The sequence below is a fragment of the Podarcis raffonei genome, chromosome 10 (assembly GCF_027172205.1).
Source record: "Podarcis raffonei isolate rPodRaf1 chromosome 10, rPodRaf1.pri, whole genome shotgun sequence".
NCBI lineage: Eukaryota > Metazoa > Chordata > Lepidosauria > Squamata > Lacertidae > Podarcis > Podarcis raffonei.
In genome coordinates, this window is record NC_070611.1 from 41066146 (window position 1) to 41087429 (window position 21284).

The 21284-nt window shown below is 43.0% G+C and overlaps 1 protein-coding gene across 1 annotated transcript in view; it reads right to left on the reverse strand.

Annotated features, from left to right (window-relative positions):
* TMCC3 (transmembrane and coiled-coil domain family 3) overlaps positions 1-9011 on the reverse strand; it is a 90910-nt gene extending 81899 nt beyond the window's left edge. Inside the window, exon 1 of the mRNA XM_053407227.1 lies at positions 8543-9011. Coding sequence (XP_053263202.1) covers positions 8543-8749 — 207 coding nt within the window. The 5' untranslated portion in view covers positions 8750-9011. The remainder of the gene's footprint in view (positions 1-8542) is intronic.
* Between the last annotated feature and the right edge of the window lie 12273 nt (positions 9012-21284).

Genomic DNA, 21284 nt, shown 5'->3' on the forward strand with positions numbered 1-21284 from the left:
TTGTTTAAAACAGAGCAGTTGCTCTGTCTACACTGCAGCAAGGTAAAGGAAAGGGACTCCTGCCATTTGCACCTGCAGTGTACAATCCAAGTGCTTCTGTTACGCAAGACCCACTGAAATGAAGGAGGTAGTCCATTTCTATCCTGATCCAGCACACCCAGGGAAACCCTCGTGTTGCTATCCCATTTTATCCTAACAACAACCCTGTGAGGTAGGCTAGTCTGCAAGAGTTACTTGCTCAGGGGCATTCAGTCAGCTTCATTAAATAAAGATCTTCCCAGTCAAAGGCCAAGACTTTATCCACTGAACAACATCTCCTTTATACAATGTAGAAGGAAAGTCTGGTGGCTTTGGGTTTTAGGTTCCAGCGCCAGCCTTACCATTAGGCAGAATGAGGCGGCTGGTTTGGGGTGTCACAAAAGGGCAGCATATTCCTAAGTATTTATTACTGTTTTTTTACTGCCAGGGAGGAGAGAACAAATAGTACTTGTGGGATTTTCTACCTAATGTGCCATAATAATTTGGCTTTCCTTTGATATTATGCACCTTAACAAGGGGGGGGGGGTTTGTCTCCGTTTGTTTCCTTGCTCAAGCAGCAGAATGTCTAGTACCGGCCCTGTCGGGTGCCATGGTTAAAAAAAATAAATTCATTTTGTTAAGCTGGTAACTTCAAATACAATAGTATTTCCATGGATTGTGCTAAAAATACCCAGGTATGATGCTGATTTAAGGCCTTTGTTGTCTTTGGATATATAAAACAGAAAATAAAATAGCTTAACATTGTCATATCCAAAAAAAGGAATAACTTAACCTTACAGTTTATTAGTAATATACTTCTGGAATATATTGCTTCGTATAATTTTTGTTTAGATTTAATTAGCATTTTCCTTATACAATAGCCTGGCTTAGCATTGTTATTGAACAGGGTGCCATGTTAATAAAAATGGCACACATTGAATCCTCTTTGAATCCGGTGTGTGTGTGTGTTTGTTTTGTTTTTTTGGTTCTCAGAAAAATCAACTGAGTCCTGCAAAAGAATTTTTTTTTTTAAAAAAAATGCCATTTAAGGCAACAATATGTGTTTTACCATTAGCCAAAGCCTGTGACATGATTTCAGAAAAGTAATTTATTTGCATTTTAAAGTGGCAGCTTATTGCTAGAAATAGCATTTTCTTATCAAACTTTGCAGCCTTTTCTCTGTGACATGGTGGACCAATGAATCACTTCATCTAACAACTTAAAAAAACAACCTGCTAGATCAAACTAAGGATGCACTTAGTCCAGCATCCTATTCCAAACAGCAGCCGCTCAGTTGCTTCCAGAAAGTTTATGAGCAGGACATGAAGGCAATGTCTGCCTCTACTGTGTGTCCTCAGAAGCTGGTGTTCAAAGTACACTGCCTCTGTACATAGAGGTTCCATTAACTGAGCAGCAAGTTAAATCCTACTGCTTTGGCTGAGAACTCTGCTGAGAACAGGTGTGGAGCCAATGCAGGATTTAACCCCAACTATCTGATGACATCACAAGTGACATCAGCTGATAGGCAGGTGGCGTGGGTTTGGGGGAAATGGCCTCACAGGTTGTGTGACGTGATACTTTGGAATACAATGCTGACAATTTTTCACTGTAGTAGTAGTAGTTGTTAGAGAGAAAGAAATGTTTCTTCCTTGGAACTCTTTCTTTAAACCAGTGGTTCCCAACTGGTGGACCACAGACCTCAGGGCGTCCACATAAGCCACTCAGGGGGTCCCTGGCACCATTAACACAACAAAAACTGCCACTGAGATATCAACGTGGTATAATGGTTAGAGGGTTGGACTAGGACCTGGGAAAGCAAGGTTTGAATCCCCACTCAGCCAAGGAGCTCACTGGGTGAACCTTGGGCCAGTCACCGTGTCTCTTAGCCTAACCTATCTCATAGGGCTGTTGTGAGGATGAAATGGGAGGAAAGAGAAACATGTACACCACCTTGAGTTCCTTGGGAGATAAAAGTGATCTATAAATGTAATGATTAATAATAATAATTTCTAAAAAGTATGCAGTCTGTGGCTTGGCTTTTGACAAACAGGGGATCTGCAGTACTGTACTTAGTTAATTTGGAACCACTGCTGCAGACCATTCAAAATTTGGTAAATCTCAATCAGGTCCCCTCTCAATAGTCTCATTTCTTAACTAAAAAGCCCTAAGCACTTTAGCTTTGCCTTGTTGGGAAAAGCCACAATCTCCATGCTACTTAAATTGCTCTTCTCTTTTCCAGTTTTAATGATATCTCTTTTTCATTAGAGGACCTGAACTGCCCTTCCAAATGTAGCTATACTACAGATTAGAGGTGACAGACGTGTAGTTTCCCAGAAATTGTTGGATTCCAATTCCCATCAAATATTGGATTTTGCTCTAGTATGCCTTTCATCCAATTTGGAGAGATATTTCTGGAGTTCTTTTCAGCCTGCTTGGCTATTACCATCCAGAATAAACTGCTGTCCCTCACAAACTTGGCTACCACATGGCATACCTCTGATCCCAGATAATAAATTAAAATGCCATGGGTCCAAATATAGATTCTTGCAGAACTCCACTACTTTCTTTTTTCCATTTGAAAACAGTTAAGTTTATTAACTCCATTTCCTTTCCTTTACCCAGTTACCGACACATAAAAGGACCTGCCCTTTTAAACAGAACTTCATAAAAGGACTCTTGTCCTCTCCTACGGGAGCGCGAAGTTTATTTAGGAACCTTTCGTGCTGGGTAAAAAGTGAGTGCATGACATCATCAATAGCCTTTCCAAAGTGAAGGCAATGTTATCTCTTCTTTTTGACTTTATTATTTGGCTGTATGAGATCTCTCAGATTCGACTTGATGATGTCATCAAATCTGACTGGCTGGGGAAAAATGGCACCACATTGCTTTGGGGATTCTTGAGGGGAAAGGGGCAATGACACTGCTCAAAAGTGAAAGAAGGGCAAGGAAGGATTTTTCCTGAAACTTATTCACACATACTAGCCAGAATGATTAACACAAATATGAAGCTAAAGGTAAAGGACCCCTGACAGTTAAGTCCAGTCACGAACGACTCTGGGGTTGTGGCGCTCATCTCGCTTTACTGGCTGAGGGAGCCGACGTTTGTCCGCAGACAGTTTTTCCGGGTCACATGGCCAGCACGACTAAGCCGCTTCTGGCAAACCAGAGCAGCGCACGGAAACGCCGTTTACCTTCCCACTGGTACCTATCTATCTACTTGCACTTTGACGTACTTTCGAACTGCTAGGTTGGCAGGAGCAGGGACCAAGCAACAGGAGCTCACCCTGTCACAGGGATTCGAACCGCCGACCTTCTAATCGGCAAGTCCTAGGCTCAGTGGTTTAGACCACAGCGCCACCCGCGTCCCAAATATGAGGCTACCTGCTGCTTAATTATTAAGCTAGACAATGTAAGCACTTAACCCAACCTTCACTAACCAGGTGCCCTCAGGTTTTTATAATTCCCATCATCTGTAGCTAGCACAGAGCTGCAGCTCCAAAACACCAGATTTTGGTGAAGGCTGCCTTAACCAAATAATTAAATAATCTGCCCTTAATCATGTGTTAGCCTGTGCATATAAGGATTATCCACATGTAACCACAACAGGAAAATGGATGGTTGACCCACTTCAGCTTCCATCTATGCCAACTGTGGGAACACCACTAAATTTCATAAAACTTGGGTTAGCTTCCCCCTCCCTAAAAGAAGTGCTACCGTGCCACCATTCTCTGTACAAAAAAATGCCATTGTGGATGAAAATTCCAACCTGCCTGTTACTAATCTTAACAGGTGTTTCTTCACATTTCTGCTTGCCAGTTTTAATGAACATTAAGATACCTTGTGCTTCTCTACTTAAAATTATTATTACGACAAGCTTTACACAAAACGAGCAATGAAAAGTTGTGTTATCTAATAAACTACCTTCCTGCCTGAGATGTTATGCCAGTGAAATAATTCATGGCCATGCAACCAACAACAGATGCAGGCAGAACTGCCACACACCAACAATCCCTAAAGATAGCTCACGGCTGTTTCTCAGCTCTTATTCTTTGGCTCAGCGAAGGCAAGGGCAAGTTGCTTTCAACAATGCAACCCCTGTATCAAGTAGCTGCTGTCAGTGCCTCTTCTGTGTTTAAGTACAATGTAGAAAAGGATTCTTCTTAGCCAACCTGAAGTCCTTTATTTAAGCTTTGCAAGAGCCATAAACAATAGCATGTGCTATGAAGTTGACTCAGAGGCTGCAGCTAACATTACGTTTAAGTACAGGATTCCATGGCAACTAAAAGCACATACTGTAGTGAGGAGAGGCTTCTGCTGTAGATGGGAAAGTTTCGCTACCCAACAGCTCCAAGCTTATTTTTTTTAAAATAGTATTTATTACTTTTCCAGCAATTTAAACAAAACAAAATAAACAATACAATACAAAAACACTACATAACATAACATAAAAACACTACATAACACTAACACATTACACTAACAAAACAAAATAAAAACAATTTAAAACACATCAAACAATTTCAATATCTTATATTTCATTCACTTATTTCAACGACCTCCTCACACCTCCCTTTTTGTATTCCACTTCTGTTAATGTTTCAGCAATTCCTTTCCATCTTCCTCTGTTTTCTATCCTATAATTATCTTAACATATTCTAACCTTATTTTTTCCTTTAATACTCTAATAATCTATTTATACTTAGTTCCTTATAGCATTTCTGCTAAAGCCATATAACTTCATTTCCACATTTTTCTAACATTCATTAATTTTACAGTATTTCTATAAATACTCTTTAAACTTTTTCCAGTCTTCTTCCACCGACTCTTCTCCCTGGTCTCGGATTCTGCCAATCATTTCCGCCAGTTCCATATAGTCCATCAACTTCATCTGCCATTCTTCCCGGGTGGGTAGATCTTGTGTCTTCCAATACTTCGCGATAAGTATTCTTGCTGCTGTTGTTGCATACATTAAAAAAGCACCAATTGGCCGACCATGCCCAGGAGAAAGGCCTCTGGTTTCTTCAGGAAGGTATATTTAAATACCTTTTTCATTTCATTATAAATCATCTCCCAGAATGTCTTAATCCTTGGGCATGTCCACCAAAGGTGAAAGAATGTACCTTCAGTCTCATTACATTTCCAACATTTATTATCGGGCAAATGGTAAATTTTTGCAAGCTTGACTGGTGTCATGTACCACCTATAAATCATTTTCATTAAATTTTCTCTTAGGGCATTACATGCCGTAAATTTCATACCTGTGGTCCATAACTGTTCCCAGTCAGCCATCATTATGTTATGTCCAACATCTTGTGCCCATTTGATCATAGCTGATTTTACCGTTTCATCCTGAATGTTCCATTTCAACAGCAAGTTATACATTCTTGACAAATTCTTATTTTTTGAATCTAACAATTCTGTTTCCAATTTTGATTTTTCCACCTGGAAGCCAACTTTTTGTCCAAATTGTATGCCTCCATTATTTGATAATAATGGAGCCCAACAGCTCCAAGCTTAAATAGGTATTTACTGGGGAGCAATCTGATTCAATGCCAACAGGATTTACTATCAGGCAAATGCAGAAATGAGGGGGTGGGCAGATGGAAGGCTTTGTTGAACCCCAACACAAAACAATCTCAGGCAACTTTAATCAATCATGTTTCAAGCCAAAAGAGTAGCTACATACACTTGCGCCCTTCTTACTGACTTCAAAAAGTGCTTATGTTGAATAATCCTAATGCAAATCTCTCAAATTTTCCTCTGACTAGCACCACTGTGACGTAGCAGCTGCAAGATTGACACAGGTTTAGTTGTATATCGCTTTAACCATTTGAAGCAGCACAGTGGATTTTTTTTCCCAAACAGAAGTTGCAAAATGGAGCCCACAGTCCTGTAGGTAAGCAAGTGCAGTTGCCACGAATAAAAAGTGTAATGGTGGCATTCAGTCATTCGCGGCTTCATGCTGTGCGTGGGATTGATTACAACAAACATTGTGAACTAGGAGGTCCATAATAAAAGCAGCATGCACAAATCTACATTGCAATGCTATACAATATTACTTAAGATTCTTTTAAAAAACACCTTCAGGTGATGCTGCAATTCAACTTCTAATTCAGAATCCTCTTCCATAAACCTGAACTCCTCTTAGGTTCCCCCACATTTTTTACTTCATCTTTTACTAGCAGGACCTAGTGTTTATCAATTTTCCACCCAAAACTGACTCCTGGCATCCTGGTGACACACTCATGGCACACTAGTGGATCTCATCCCATGATTCAGGATATTTTTCCTTAGATGGTTTTAAGGAAACTGCTGGGCGCGCATATTAGATCAGAGGCTTTAAGTTTGGACTGAGCAGGCTTGGACTAGATAACCTCCCAGTAAGAGTGGCCAAGGGTAGCTCCAACCTACACGCTTTCAATAGTGATGTAGAAGAGGGAATTTCAGCCCCAGCTTTTACATCTGACTATCCTGCCTACCATGACATTCTCTAGTTCTGTGAATCACTGCACTTATTAGATTCATATCTGAGTGCTCTTTAACTAGACACAACTGAGAATGATTGTACACAACTGGAAGACAAAGGAGGTTGGCACAATACTGGTCACAGTGATTGCATCAGAGTCATGATGGGAATAACAGGGAACTACATTGACCTTAATAGGTTTCCACACACCTGGGCAATAGGTGTGCTAAGAATCATACCCAAGCATGTGAACTCCTTGCAGGGAGTTGCCAACTGTTCCCAGAAGAGTTTACAATTACTAGGACTGCCAGGTGTCATTTGAGACACTTCCTTACCTCAAGACATCCAAGCATCACAGGTCCTATATTTGTTGAATTTTTCAGCTCTGCAGGGCATATGGCTTCAGGGCACACCTCAAAACTCACCTGTAGAGTAGTGTTTTTTTCTTTTATATGCAAAATGCTTCTCTGGACACCCTTAACATCATCATTTTGCTACAAGTTTAATATTGGAGAACTATTTTTGAATGAGTTGGTTTATCACCCCTTCTAATAGCGAACTGAGTTGCTGAGTGCAGGCAGGATTGTACTGGGGCAACTGGAAAACAAACAGTCAGTATCAGCATGCTTGGGCAAAACCTAAGGTCTACGGAAGTACAAAAAATACTTAAGGGAAGTAAAAAGCAAATGCAAAACAATTTTAAAAAAACCAACCACATACCCAGATGCTGAGTGACCAGAAAGTGCTCAGTGTCTGCTGAGGAGGGGAAAACCCAGAAAACCAAAGGAGGTGGAATGGAGTCTGCTGGAGGAAGTGAGGGTGGCTGCTCACTGGCACCCTAAAATAAACCCTGCTACAAATGGAGCACAGCAAGTCCTATTTGAATATTACAAATGAGAAAAATCAGGTACAAGGTCTGGAAGTCCCACTTCATGAGTCACAGCAGGAGCTGGCCAAAAAGTACTTCCTCCACTTCCGTATAGGGTATGAACTGCTTCTGCACAACATTCACGGGGTGCATCCTCTGGTCCACACAACTGTCCATGCCCACGCCTGAAACAGGCCAAGTGAGCCACGCACATCCCACAACCCAGGATGCTCTTCTCAAGCAGTGGTATGCACAGGTGAGCAGGGCTCCAGGTCCACTCCATATATGGGCAGCTGGGCATATTTGGATGTGCTGGAGGTGCGTCCATGAGAGCAACACATGCCACACTCCAGCAGACTAGAAACAAAAACGACACCTTGCACGTCAGTGGGAACCTTGCCCATTGATTTGCCTGAGATTTTGTTTCGCGCCCTGAGCAAAAACACAGCCAACATCCAAAATGAGGTGAAGCAGTCAGGTCAGATGCCTCCGAAATAAGACCTTTCGCTAACTGCCTTACCAACAGTCCCCTCACGATAAGAAAGGCACATATTTGAAGATAAACATCTGCCTAGGGAAAGGTACCACTTGAGGTCGAATTACTGGAAAGCCGCCCCCCCCCAAAAAACCCCAAAGATTCCTCACTGTGAGGAACTGGGAGAGATTTTGGGGAAACTGCGCACTCTAACGGCCAGATCCCGCAAAAACGCCTATGAGAGCCGAGCAGCTCCGTCTCGCGCGTGTAATAAATGGTAAAAGGGCGCCGGGTCTCTCTGTCACACAGCCACAGCTTTCTTACGACCCACAGAGCCGCTCGCAAGGCTTGGGACACACTGAAATAAAAAGACACCACTAGCCGGCAAGACACCGGAGAGCCGACGGAAAAGCCCCCTCTGCAATGTACCCTCTCCGGTGTTTCCTCCCTGTCAGGAACGTGTGGCATCCTCCCCATTTTATTTGCCATGGGGGAACCGCACGGAGCAGGTGGTGGCCCTCCTTTCCTTCCCTGGGTCTCAACCAAACGAGGCTCCCATATGTCGCTGCCCCGAAGCGCGCCAATTCCGAACGCGAAGCCTCGCCGGCGCCGAGAGGGAGGGAGCGAGAGGCGCAGCTGCTGCTGCCCGGGATTCCTCTCAGCCTGGGCGCCCCTTTGCGGCTGTGGAGAGAGGAGCGCCGCATCCATGGCTTACCTTCCTCAGCATGCTGGGCAAGCAGCGGCTGGGGCTCCTGGCTCCGGCCGGCTCTTCCTCGCCTTCTTCCTCCCGCTCCCCCCTCGGCCATTCAGCGGCGCCTTTCTTGCTGGGCGATTTCGCCAGCCCGAGGAGCGCACATTTCATGCCCGCCGAGGCAGCGGCTCCGATCCCGGAGCCTTCGCCCGCACATGCGTGTGGCAGCATGCACAGGGTCGCTCCCCCGAGAGCCAGGGCTGCCTCGGCTGCTGCGAGCCCAGCGCCGGCTCCTTTGGCTGGAGCGGGGCGGCGGGGCGCTCGCAAAGCAGCCTCCGGCTCGAGCACGCGGCGCAGCGGCAAGCCAACCAGGCGGCAGGGGCAGCAGCTGCTGCTGCTGTTGCTTCTTGCCGGCCTCAGCAAAGCCGAGGAGGGAAGCGGGCGGGGGGGTTACCTCGCGCTCCCGCTCCCTCCGCCTGTCCTTAGCCCCAGCGCGCGAGCTCTTCCGCGCGCTCGGAAAGGCGCACTCGGAGGTGTCCAAAGGACGCTCGCGCGCGCTCCGACGCCGCCGACTGAGGAGGCTGGAGTGGCCAGGCGCTGCAGGAGCGAGCCGCTTTACAGAACGCGAGGCAGGGGAGGTCCTTAGCTGTGGGGACCACTCAGGGCTCACACGCTCATACACCCCCCAAAAGAAACCAGTTATCCAGTCATTTCTAATAGGGTCAGACTGAGCAGCGTGTGAAGCTCCCTCGTAGCGAGGCAGATAAACCTGGCTAGCCCAGAGTGGTCTTCTTGCTCCCCCCCCCCTTTCCCACTCCTGCTCTGCTGTTTGACGTCCTTTGGCTGGAGCATTAAATGCACGGCTTGGGGCCCTCCTACCGAGCTTTGCCCCCTCCCCTCATTGGCGTCTTAAAAAAAAAAAGTGCAGCCCCCCCCCCCCCGAAGGAAAGCTCCTGCAAGCGTGCAATGACACATCTGACACATTCTGGTCACGCTCTGTGAGCTTTTTTTGCAAACTGGAGCGTCGCTTTGGTCGTTAGCAGGGCAAAATGAATGTTGGCCTCGGTGCAGCGGAAGCTAGGCCTTATTTACGTTATTGCATTTATATCCCACCTTTTGCTCCAAAAAAACCTCAAGGGGAAGTACATGGCTCTCCTCCTCGTTTAATCCCAACAACCCCGTGGGGTAGGTCAAGATGAGCAGCAGTAATTGGCCTCAGGTCACCCAATGAGCTGGGGGGGGGCGAGACTTGAACCCTGGTCTCCCAGGTCCTGATCTGACACTCTAAACACAACACCGCGTATGTTGAAGGACTGCGTAGAGAGCAATAGATGTAGAAAGTGGCAGTAGTTCTTGGGCTGGCATGGAAATGAGGCTGGTCATCACTGCATCCTTCCTCACCTCCTCCCCACTTTTTTCCCTTTAAAAAACTCATTGGAGCAGCTGTACATGTGAGTAGTTACATAACCATTTAGTTAAGTTTTCCTTAAAACTTGTATTAGCCATTTCTACAACAAAATTGTGCTTTTCCCCAAGTAAATGTGTTTGGTTAGCATCAGGGCAGCAGAAGCAAACTCCTTTTTATTCCTGTAGTGGCACTCCTGACAGTACTACAATTTAAGTGAATTTAAACTGAAATGGGCACATGCTCAGCGTGTTCCACCACCACTCCTCATTCATGCCTGGCAAACAAACCTGTGCGTACTCCTACTTCAGGAGTGTAGGAGCAGTTGTAAGGGCATGGAATAGCAGTGATAGAGAATGGTGTGCGAATGTATGTAGAAAGAAACTGCAGTACTGTACAAAGGCAAAATTTGCATTTGTTGCTCCGCCCACTTTTTTGCCTCCAACTCCACCCACCACTGATACGTGGCCCTTAGAATGTTCCCCACCCAGTTTCAGTTGCCTCTTGTTACTGGATCTCTATGCTGTTGCAGTAATCACTTAGCTTTTATTTTCAGTTTTTATGTGTTGGTAACCAGCCTGGGTGGTGCTGGAGGAGACTCTTGAGAGTCCCATGGACTGCAAGAAGATCAAACCTATCCATTCTTAAGGAAATCAGCCCTGAGTGCTCACTGGAAGGACAGATCGTGAAGCTGAGGCTCCAGTACTTTGGCCACCTCATGAGAAGAGAAGACTCCCTGGAAGAGACCCTGATGTTGGGAAAGATGGAGGGCACAAGGAGAAGGGGACGACAGAGGACGAGATGGCTGGACAGTGTTCTCAAAGCTACCAGCATGAGTTTGACCAAACTGCAGGAGGCAGTGGAAGACAGGCGTGCCTGGCGTGCTCTGGTCCATGGGGTCATGAAGAGTCGGACACAACTAAACAACTAAACAACAACAACATCAACTAGCCTGGGATCACCTCAGATGTGACGAAGGGTGTTCTATAAATGCAGCACGTAACTAACTAAATACATCAGGTTTGAGGTCGATGGTTTATTTTTATATGATCATTTATTTCCTGTTCCTAAGAGAAATCAAATGCGCTGTAATTACAGCTATATGCGCTTAAAGGTACATTATGCTATAAATCTACACTTACACTGACAATGTCATTTTATTTTTCTAGTAGAACCACTGTCACCCCGTCCTCTCCCCTAACACCCAACATTGTGTGATGTCAGTACATATTGTGATGTCATCTCCTTGCTTATTTTCTGAATTGATCTGATTGGAGCAAAGGGGCCTTGTTGCCATGACAATGTTGTTGTATTGACGCTCGCAGGAAGGAGAGTGGTTTGAAGTGTGTGGATTGCCCTTATATTTCTGTACTTTTAAAAGCCACATGAAGCTTGGCTGGAGACAACATCATAAGAAATATCTCCGTGCTCAAGGCACTTACGGAGAAAATATATTGAGTTTTATTCACATTTATTTATGGAAAGTCAATATGCCAAAAATAGATGCACTCTTACAGTGTGATAATAGAGTGTTCAAGTGTTGTAATGTTCGATGGGGCTTATTATCAGGTAAGTGTGACATGTTTGCAGCCTTAATATACTAAAATACCTTGGTGGTTAAAGGTATAAATATATAAAATTAACATAAAGTTTAATGTTCTAAGGTGAAATGAATCATGAAATTCTAGAAATTAATAAGGTATGACACTAACAGGGATTTTGGTTTTTCCACATTTCATTAGGTATAGCATATTTTTTAAACAAAAAATTTAAAGCACCAACACAGTTTTATTCATGGTTTGCACCTGGGAGGTAGGGAGACACTCAATATCAATAAGTAGAGAGTTATCCACATACTTTGGTCACCAGCTCCAATATGTGGGGCACTCTTCCCACGGAGATTCAGCAGGCATTCTCACTTTTGACTTTTAGGCATCTCTTGAAGACATTTTTATGCCAACAAGTCTATGCAGTTAAATGATTAACATCCAGATGCCAGAAATATATATATATATATATATATATATATATATATATATATATATATATATATATATATATATATATTTCTGGCATCTGGAAAAGAGAGGGAGAGAAAACTGAACTCCCCAGGGTATTGGAAGAGAAGACTGAGCAGACTGGGTCCACCCGGCAAGTGACATAAACCAATAGATATTCAGAAATGTGAAAAGCCTGCAAGGGAAACATATGGGAATGTGTTTTGCTGTGCATGCTAATGAAGGGTCCATTTGCACTAAGCACTCTTAATGAATGACAAGACAGAATCAGGAAGGAGATAGCGGCTACTAGACACCACCCCACAGATTAGTCTTAATCACAATCAAGAAAACCCTCAAAACATTCGCAGGACACTTAGAGCTGATGGATAACTGGTAAAGCAGAACGGCAGACAGGCATTCTAAAGGGTGGTAGAAGGGGTGCATTGAGGCATTTGTGATGAAGGCAGTGAGTGGTCAATCCACTTCTTCTACCCTAGTTAACAGTACTTGCCTGTCTTCATCCAGATAGGAATGAACAGCATGAAAAAGGAGTGGGTGGGTTCTAGATGATTCTTGTCAATGCTATAGACCAGAAAAACATATATGCCTAAAGCTGACTACAAAATGGGGTTTGGGGCACACCATTACAATGGATAGCAGAATTCAAAGCTGGAAAATTTAAAACATTATGACCAATAGAGTCTCACGTTCCAGAAGAGTAGTCCTTTTGGTCTGATGTAAAAATGAAAGATGTCTGGTGGAACCTTCAGTCAAAACTAGCAAACCAGCATACACATTTGTGGGCCAGAGCTCCCTTTGTCAGATGACAGGGTAAAGGTAAAGGGACCCCTGACCATTAGGTCCAGTCGTGACCAGCTCTGGGGTTGCGGCGCTCATTTCGCTTTATTGGCCGAGGGAGCCGGCGTACAGCTTCCAGGTCATGTGGCCAGCATGACTAAGCTGCTTCTGGTGAACCAGAGAAGCGCCGTTTACCTTCCCGTCGGTGCGATACCTATTTATCTACTTGCACTTTGACGTGCTTTCGAGCTGCTAGGTTGGCAGGAGCAGGGACCGAACAACGGGAGCTCAGATGACAGGAGGATTGGCAAATATGTGTTTTACAAAACTGGAAAATACAAAAGAAAGAGGGTGCTGTTTTAAATAAAAGTGAGGCCAGTGCAAGAGACACTGCTACAGAGAGCATGAATGAAAATGAGATACAGGGTGGATCTACACACAGGGGAAAAACACACTATAAATATGTCAGAAATTAAATTGTTGTAACAAAAGAAAAAAATCCTATGGACAATCGCTTAGAATTTTTTTGCTCTCTGGCGCCATCTGGTGTTGCATGTTTATAATGCATTCAAAGCACTGTTTCTTGACTAATGTAGCTAGTCACAGCATTAGAAGATCCATTCAGGCTCAGTGGGTGCAACCCACCTCTAACAGCTACCTAGTACCCGTTTGCAAAGCAAGATGAATGGAGAATCACTTTTTGTTGTGAGCTACCCCCTTCCCAACTCTACTGAGCCCAAGTGCAATATTGTCAAAATTGCAAATGAATTCCAGTTGGCGCCTTTGTGTGGATATCTCCCTTTTAAACCTTATTGTGGAAACATAGCAATTTTTACATCTGTTACTGTTACAGAATATCTAGGCCAGTGGTGACTAACCAGTAGTCTTGCAGGCATGGCAGGACTCCAATCCCATCAGCCCCAGCCAACATCACCAAAGGTCAGGAATGATGGGAGTTTTAGTTCAATAACATCTGGAGGGCCACAGAGACACTGCAACCCTGATCTACGTAAATTGAAATGCTCCCCGACTGGTTAATCACAGCTTTCTCAGCAGATTTTATGTACGTTCTTCTTCTCCTTCTCCTCCTTTGTTGTCAACAGATAAGGTAAAGAGTACTTACCAGTATAAAAGGTTAGCCATAAAGCTGCTAATGAAATTGAAGAAAAAGGTGGGAAGTGATTTGGTGTTTTATACATTTTTCTCGCTCAAGTTCATTGTCTGAAAGGGAACAAGGAAATTGCTGTAGCATAGCAACTGTGATGTTAGCAAGCAGTGCAGCGGCATCGTTAGCTGCGATGCTGTTCTTTGTATCTCCAGGCTTTCGTATGGATGACAACACAACATTTGCCTGCAGTTTCCAATCACAGAAGCTTAAACAGAAAATTAAATAGGCCTTATTCACATCAGGGGCTATTTACGCAAGCATAGCTCCTTCCTTCACTATCTCAAATCATTGCAATAGCACACATATCAAATTAGTATTTAATGAATTAGTTTCATATTTGTCTGAAGATGGATCTGTGACGATTTAAGCCAACTACGTAACAGAAAATTGCTCTGTAGGAAGTGTCGGATGTTGTTTTACTCTGCTGCCTCAGTGATTGAAGCCACAGCCTGCAAAGCCTTTAGCTAGAACTTTCCCTAAGCCAGTTTGGTAGAGCTGAGTAACTGTGAGTTATCTTAGACAGCATGTGTATCTATTTTTAGGGACCGAGGCAAAACCTCCCCTTTTACCTGGGTTTTTAGCCCTTAATTTGAAGTGTTTAAGTATTTGTGACCTCTTTTAGAGGAGCAAAGTCTAAAAGACCTGGTTTTTATTTGCATAGATGTCTGTGTTTTTAGTTTTTATTTATTTATGGTGTTTAATGTAATTTGTTTAAGTATTTTTATTGCACCTGTAAGTCACATTGAGTCATTTCCATGAGAAAAGTGACTAATAAATATTTATTAATAATAATATGTATGTGTGTATGTAAGTAAGCAAGCTTAAGTATACACTTTTAAAATACTGTTTATATTTATATGGTCTGTATAAATTCATTATACTGAACTTGTAATCAAAGGTGAGAGATGTAAGGGTAGCTTAGAGCATCTTTCTCCAACCTGGTGCCTTGTAGATGCTAGGGACTGCAGCTCTCCTCAGCCCCAGGCAGCATGCCCAGCCATTAGGGATGAAGGAAACTGTAATCTAATACATCAGAAAGTTATCAGGTTTAGGAAAGCAGGCTTCTACAGAAATTGGGTTACCAAGTGAAGGAGAAATTCAAGTGGTTTATTCTCCCTCTCTGTCCCCAGTTGCAAAAAAAAAAAAAAAGCCCAGGTCAGGTTAATTTATTCTGCACAACAAGCTGTTAAATGCAGAACTAGAAACTTTCATGTCGTAGAGCAGTGGTTCTCAAAGAGTGTGGCAGGAGAAGATGGCAAGTGTGGCGAGAAGATTCAAGGACAGTCAAATAAATGTTTAAACATTTCATTGTAGTACAGTATAAATGCTCTTATGCATTGTTTTATACTTTTTGGATGCCCCATGGTAATATCATAAAGTAGTTGTGTTCTACGTTATAAATCAAGCACTGCCAGGAGTTGTTTCTTTTTGTTCTCCAATGTATTGTCTACTTTAGAGTCTATGATGGCGGTAGCCAGCATGGCACCCTTTAGATGCAGTTGGCCTCCAGTTCCCATCAGTTCCCATCAGCCCCAGCTATCATGGCTAATGGTCATCAAGGGCACCAGATTGACTAACATGGTCTATGAAATGCCCAAGATGATATCTGGAACACTGTGTATTAACTCATTCAGAAGAAGACCCTCTCATCCCTGTGGTACATCTGAGGACTATATGTTTCCTCCTTCTCCCAAACATTAAAAGAGCCTGCTGGATCAGGTAAAACTGATGTCTGTGGGAAACCCTGAAGACAGATCCTGAGAGCAACAGTTCTCTCTCCACACCTGCGATTCGCAGCAACTTGTGGACATGCTGCCTCCATTAACAGATTGGTTAATAGGTCTACTTTGACCTTGAAAACTTTGCAAAGTGTGTTAATAGCTTCCATTTGATTTCCATGCACAAAACCATCTAAGTTCAAATCAGCTGGGAAGTTACAACCAGATAGAAAATATGACAGCAATACAAAGCTATCATATTGCACATTCCAGGGACATTTAGAAATTTCACCAATGGGGGAAAAAGAAGATACACAAAGATGAGGGATAGAATACAGGGATTCACTACAAAGCTTGGAATCAAAGAAACGGTAAAAGGTCTTTTGGCAGTAAAATTGTATAGCAACTGTTGCCATACAATGTGCAAGTCACACCAGTAACTAATTAGACCATACTGCTATATTTATGGAAGCTATAGAAGAAGCCATTGTAATGCAGTGAAGCACTTGTTAGATTGATCCAACAGTACTAAATAAAATTGAATTCTCTACTAAACTTTGGCTAAAAACACACACACCCCAAAACAAATATATGTAGAATAGCAAACAACAGCATGCAGAAATTGAAAACAATCCCCTTTCTCTATTTCAGGTGGTGAAATGTGAAGATACAAGGTGTGGACACCAACTCCCTTCAGCCAATGGTCAGGAATGATGGGGGCATTGACCAACAACTTTTGGAGGACCACAGGTTAGCCACCCGTTTCAGCAGGACAAGTGGCAAGCAAGGGAGGATGGGTTAAATTCTGGAACTCATCCTTACTCAAAGTAAGGATGGCTTGGCTTGCAAGCAGTGGCAGAGGAAGAGGAGTGCGGGGGGAGCGCACTGCCCCCAGCAGCTTGATCCTGGGGGCTTGCCATCGCGGCTGACCCACCCACCTGCGCTGGGTGTCATGTCCCCGCAGTGTGCCACGCCCCCAGGACGCACACCACGCCCCTGGGACGTGCACCAGCCCCGCCCCCACTTGCTCTCCGCCCCCCAGTGCTGGAGCATGAAGCTCCGCCACTGCTTGCAAGTCACAGGTCACTAACAGAACTGAGGCTGACTTCAGCACTGGAGGAAGTGACTATACTGGGCTGTTGCTTAACCATATTGCCGGAATCAGAGACAACCAGGACCAGGACAACAGCAACTGTTAACAGGTTGATCTCATACAAAGCTAGGGCACCTCAATGAATCCGTAGGTTTCATGCATAGGATTGGGCCTCACTGAAATCTGTGGAAAGTTTAATGGATCCCAGGCAGTTTAACAGATGTTGATTCTAGGCTCCGCAGCTAGACCTATGGAGTCCAGTATGCTATACCAATCACACCCTTGGCTAAGAAGACTCAGCATTTGCCAAACTCAACACGTTTGGGGAGAACACAGCAACAGGAGGAAGGCAATTTGCAAGTTTCCTTTCCATATATTATTTTCCCCAGTTCTTGACACATTCCTTAAATGATAACCAGGAAGGGAAAGCGTGCAGTAATCTTTGACAATAGCAGCCATTGTGCCTCTTTGTTTTTAGAACACACTCTAGCTATGAGCATGTGATTAACTAATGCAGAACTGATATTAAGGCATGTGCAACCACTTCCCCACATTTACCTTTCAGTCTACCTTCCCCCTTCTATCAGATGCTCTCTGTCATTTACTGCTAGCACTGTACATGAGGTCAGGAGGACAGCTGGCTGGCAGAGTAGTGAATCTCAGTGACAACAAAATGCCACTGATACAGCCCTACTGTTCTGTTATGCAAAATGGAGAACTTGCCTCCTTCTAGGCTTGACTGTGCACAGGACACCCAAATGAGTGGTATTAAAACTATATTTAATCTGAGCTGATGTACTCATGTTCAGATAAATCACGTGGTTAGGTTTTGCTGTCTCTGCCTTTCAGTTTACTCACCTGTGCACTGAGCTCGTACCGCTTGGATTATCCCTTTTATTTTCTAGAACATGTTTTCAACCTTTTCAGACCTGGGACCCACTTTTAGCCCCAAAATGCATTTGGGGCGACACCTCATTCATTTTTTTATGTATTTGCAGAATGGTAATGCTGCTGTTGATATACTTTAGGTCAGCTTTCAACTCAGTAATGGGTCCCAACCAACCATTTGTAGACCAGTGTTCTAGGAACCAAACTATCCCCGAATCCATTCATTGCCTTTGTCTGGAAACTCAGTTGAACAAATAGTGATCTACAAAATATGACAGCTGAATATGACAGCATATGACAGCTAAAATTCCATGTGGTAGAGCCTTCATTTGTCTGAAGGTAATCATCCTTAAAATTCAACGAGTCAAAAAGAAATTAAGCATCATTAACTCAAAATAGATGGTGCTTTCCTTGTGCCCTACTTAGCTGCAGCTAACTACATGATGATTCAGTATTCCTTTAACCAAGGTCTAATTCATTCGCTCTATATATTTATGACATGATTGCTCACCAGGCTGAGCATACTATAGTGAACACCTTTGCATTTTGAGAGTCAATAGGAGCCACTGGTGCTGTGATGACTATGAATTTGAAAGATCAAAACACAGCTTACAGTGCAATCCTAACTATAGCTACTCAGGATTCAGGTAGGTAGCCATGTTGGTCTGATGCAGTCAAATTAAAAAATAGTCCAGTAGCACCTTAGAGACCAACTAAGTTTGTTCTGGGTATAAGATTTTGTGGGCATGCACACGTCTTGAGATGCCATATCTGAAGAAGTGTGCATGCACACGAAAGCTTATACCCAGAACAAATTTAGTTGGTCTCTAAGGTGCTACAGGACTATTTTTAAATTATAGCTACTCAAGAGTCCTATTGAATTCAATAGGGCTTACTCCCAGGGAAGTGGACCAAGGACTTAAGCTTTGGGCTGACCTGGGAGTTAAGTCCCACTGAATTCAATCAGACTTACTTCTAGACATGGTTAGGATTGCGCTGTCAGTCAGGAACTGAATGGATGAACCCCCCAAAAGGCCAGTATCATGGCAATTAATTCTGCTTCTGACAAGTGGATTGATTGGCTTCTGCCTGTCAGTTTGTCACAAAGTTCCCAGCTGTCTGAAGCCGCTTAATGTTGACTCTTTTACAAAAAGCAAATATAAGTTGAAATTTGAGGGCATTGATTCCCGCCCCCGCAATATATCTTTTCCCTGTCCTGTATCACAGTGAGAAAAAGCTGCATTTGGAGGTGGTGGTGGGGAAACTAAATAAACTGATTTAGCCTGCATTTGCTAAACCAGCATCATTGCAATCCTTTTGTTCTCCAGTCATCTTCTATAGAACCTTTAGAAGACATCTGAAGGCAGCCCTGTATAGGGAAGCTTTTTAATGTGTAATGCCTTACTATGTTTTTATATGGGTTGCAAACCACCCAGTGGCTGGGGCAATCCAGTCGGCTGGGCGGGGTACGAATTAGAATAACAATAATAATATCATCATCATTATTCTGCTCACTCCCGTCTACAGAAAGAATTATTGGATATGCAAGAGAGGTAACTTATGTGTGACAGATTGAAGAAGTAAAATATAAAATATTATTTGCAATAAAAAGCAGGCTCAAGCAGAACCAAGTAAGACTGCCTGTGGAAGGAACCACAGACACTTGTATTGCTTTTGCTGGCTAAAGCTAAGCAGATCTGCGTGCAGTTAGTACTTAGACAAGTAGCTGGCCAGGAACTCTTTTTCACTTTGAGTCTCATTATGGAACGAAAAACTGGATATAATAAATTACATGTATGTCTCTTTGACAAAGCAAATATTTTCAGAAGGTTAAAGTGTGACTACAAGGAACAAGTGAGGTTTACTTGTGTTAGCAGGATTTTGCCATGTTTTAGGGCCCGTGTGAAAAGCAAGCAGTGGCCCCAGAAATAAAGTTTGTAATTTATTACAGGAATCAATCAAAAATGACTTCAGTATGCTTTGAACTACAGACTATGGATTAACATTCAAGACTAGAAGATTGAAAAACCGAATAGGTAATAAACTAGGAGTTATTTGGATGGACCCAGGACTAAGTCTCTATTTAATAATGGTCACTTACCTCAAAGTTGATGATATGGGAATCTCCTTACAGAATCCTATGGGCACATTTCTCCCATTTTCTATAGAACTGTTTTCTGAAACCATAATCAGCAACTGAGAATTGTTTTTCAGTACAAGAAGTGACTTATGAGCACTTAACTCCATTGCATGCACATACCTCCTGAATGTCAGAATGGGTGTGACAGGGAAGGAGGTACAGAAGGCCAATGTATGAAGACTTTGGAAGCAAGTGTCATACTGCTGGTACTTTGGGCTCCCGTTCAAGAGAGAAGAATATAGATGTTGAAAGTGAGGGATGAGCTAAAAGCAGAAATAGGGCTCTGCCTTCAAGTGAGCAAGGGCTTCATCCTGGAAAAGGTTTTCACTGCATCTACTTATTATGAGCGCATTACTCAATAAAGTAATAAGACATTAAAGGGCAGTTAACACACACATACCCTGTTTCTGTTCCGCTCTATTGCCTAAGTATTCTGCTGTTCTGGGCAAACAGATGCAGAATCGTTCATACCTGGTTTATGGTGCTTAATTATATAGTGTGATTAAATGCAAATTGTGTGCAATAAATAAAGGAACATTTGGACAGAGAAAAATAAACCGTTGTTCAGTACCGCAGTGTCAGTACAGATGCACAGAAAAATGGTAAAACCTTAAACTGTAGAACAGCCCATAAAAAGGATGGATTACTGGAACTCTTAAGCCTAGTGTGAAAAATCACTTGGGCTCCAAAGAATCTAAGTTATAGGGCAACACAAAAAATACAGAATTTAAAAAATGTATTTAAGTGAACATTTGGGCATGCATGCACTTCCATCCAATTAACTGTCCAACTAGAGAACTGGTTGTACGCAGAAGGCAAGTCAAAGTATGGAGGAAAAGTTGCAAACAGATCAGGACCATTTCAGTCATTACAGATCACTATGGATTGGACACATAAGAATTAGATGTGAAAACAGTTTTGAGTTCCCATTAGATGACTCATCAGGCTTAGTGGGAAAAGATACTCGGCTTTAAATGACTTTAAATGTTGTCTCCCCCACCCCTGACTTCATGCCTTTTTACTGTTCCCTGCATGCCTCCCACCTCTCTTTCATCTGCTGCCATTCCTGACACTATTTACAGAAAAAGATATCATTTCTTAGATGTGTGGAAAGAAATAGCATACTTAATATTTTAAATATTAATTATGCCATCCAGAGATCTTCTTTTGGTAGCTTCTGTTGGGGGGGAAACATGAGCGCTGCTTAACTTTTATAAGGTTTTGAGCCTGTAAGGCAACTTTACATCATCATCTCATTAGAAATGTACCATAGTAGCGAGGTGTGAAAAATGGAAAGCAGGAAAAACTACTTATGAATTCAGTCGAGGGCCTTAGGCAAGTCAGTTCTCTCCGCTAAAGTATCAGGATAGTAATGTCCTGGTTGACATGGAAGTGCCAAGGATTACTGAGATAATGTATAATAATATCCCAAGAGTGCTAGAAAATCATCATTGGTTGGCTACAGATCTGTAATGAGCAGAGTTCTGCTGAGAGTGGAGAAAGGGAGGTCTTTTTCACCTGTTTCTCCCTCCCCTGCAAAGCTTCTGTAGAATGTT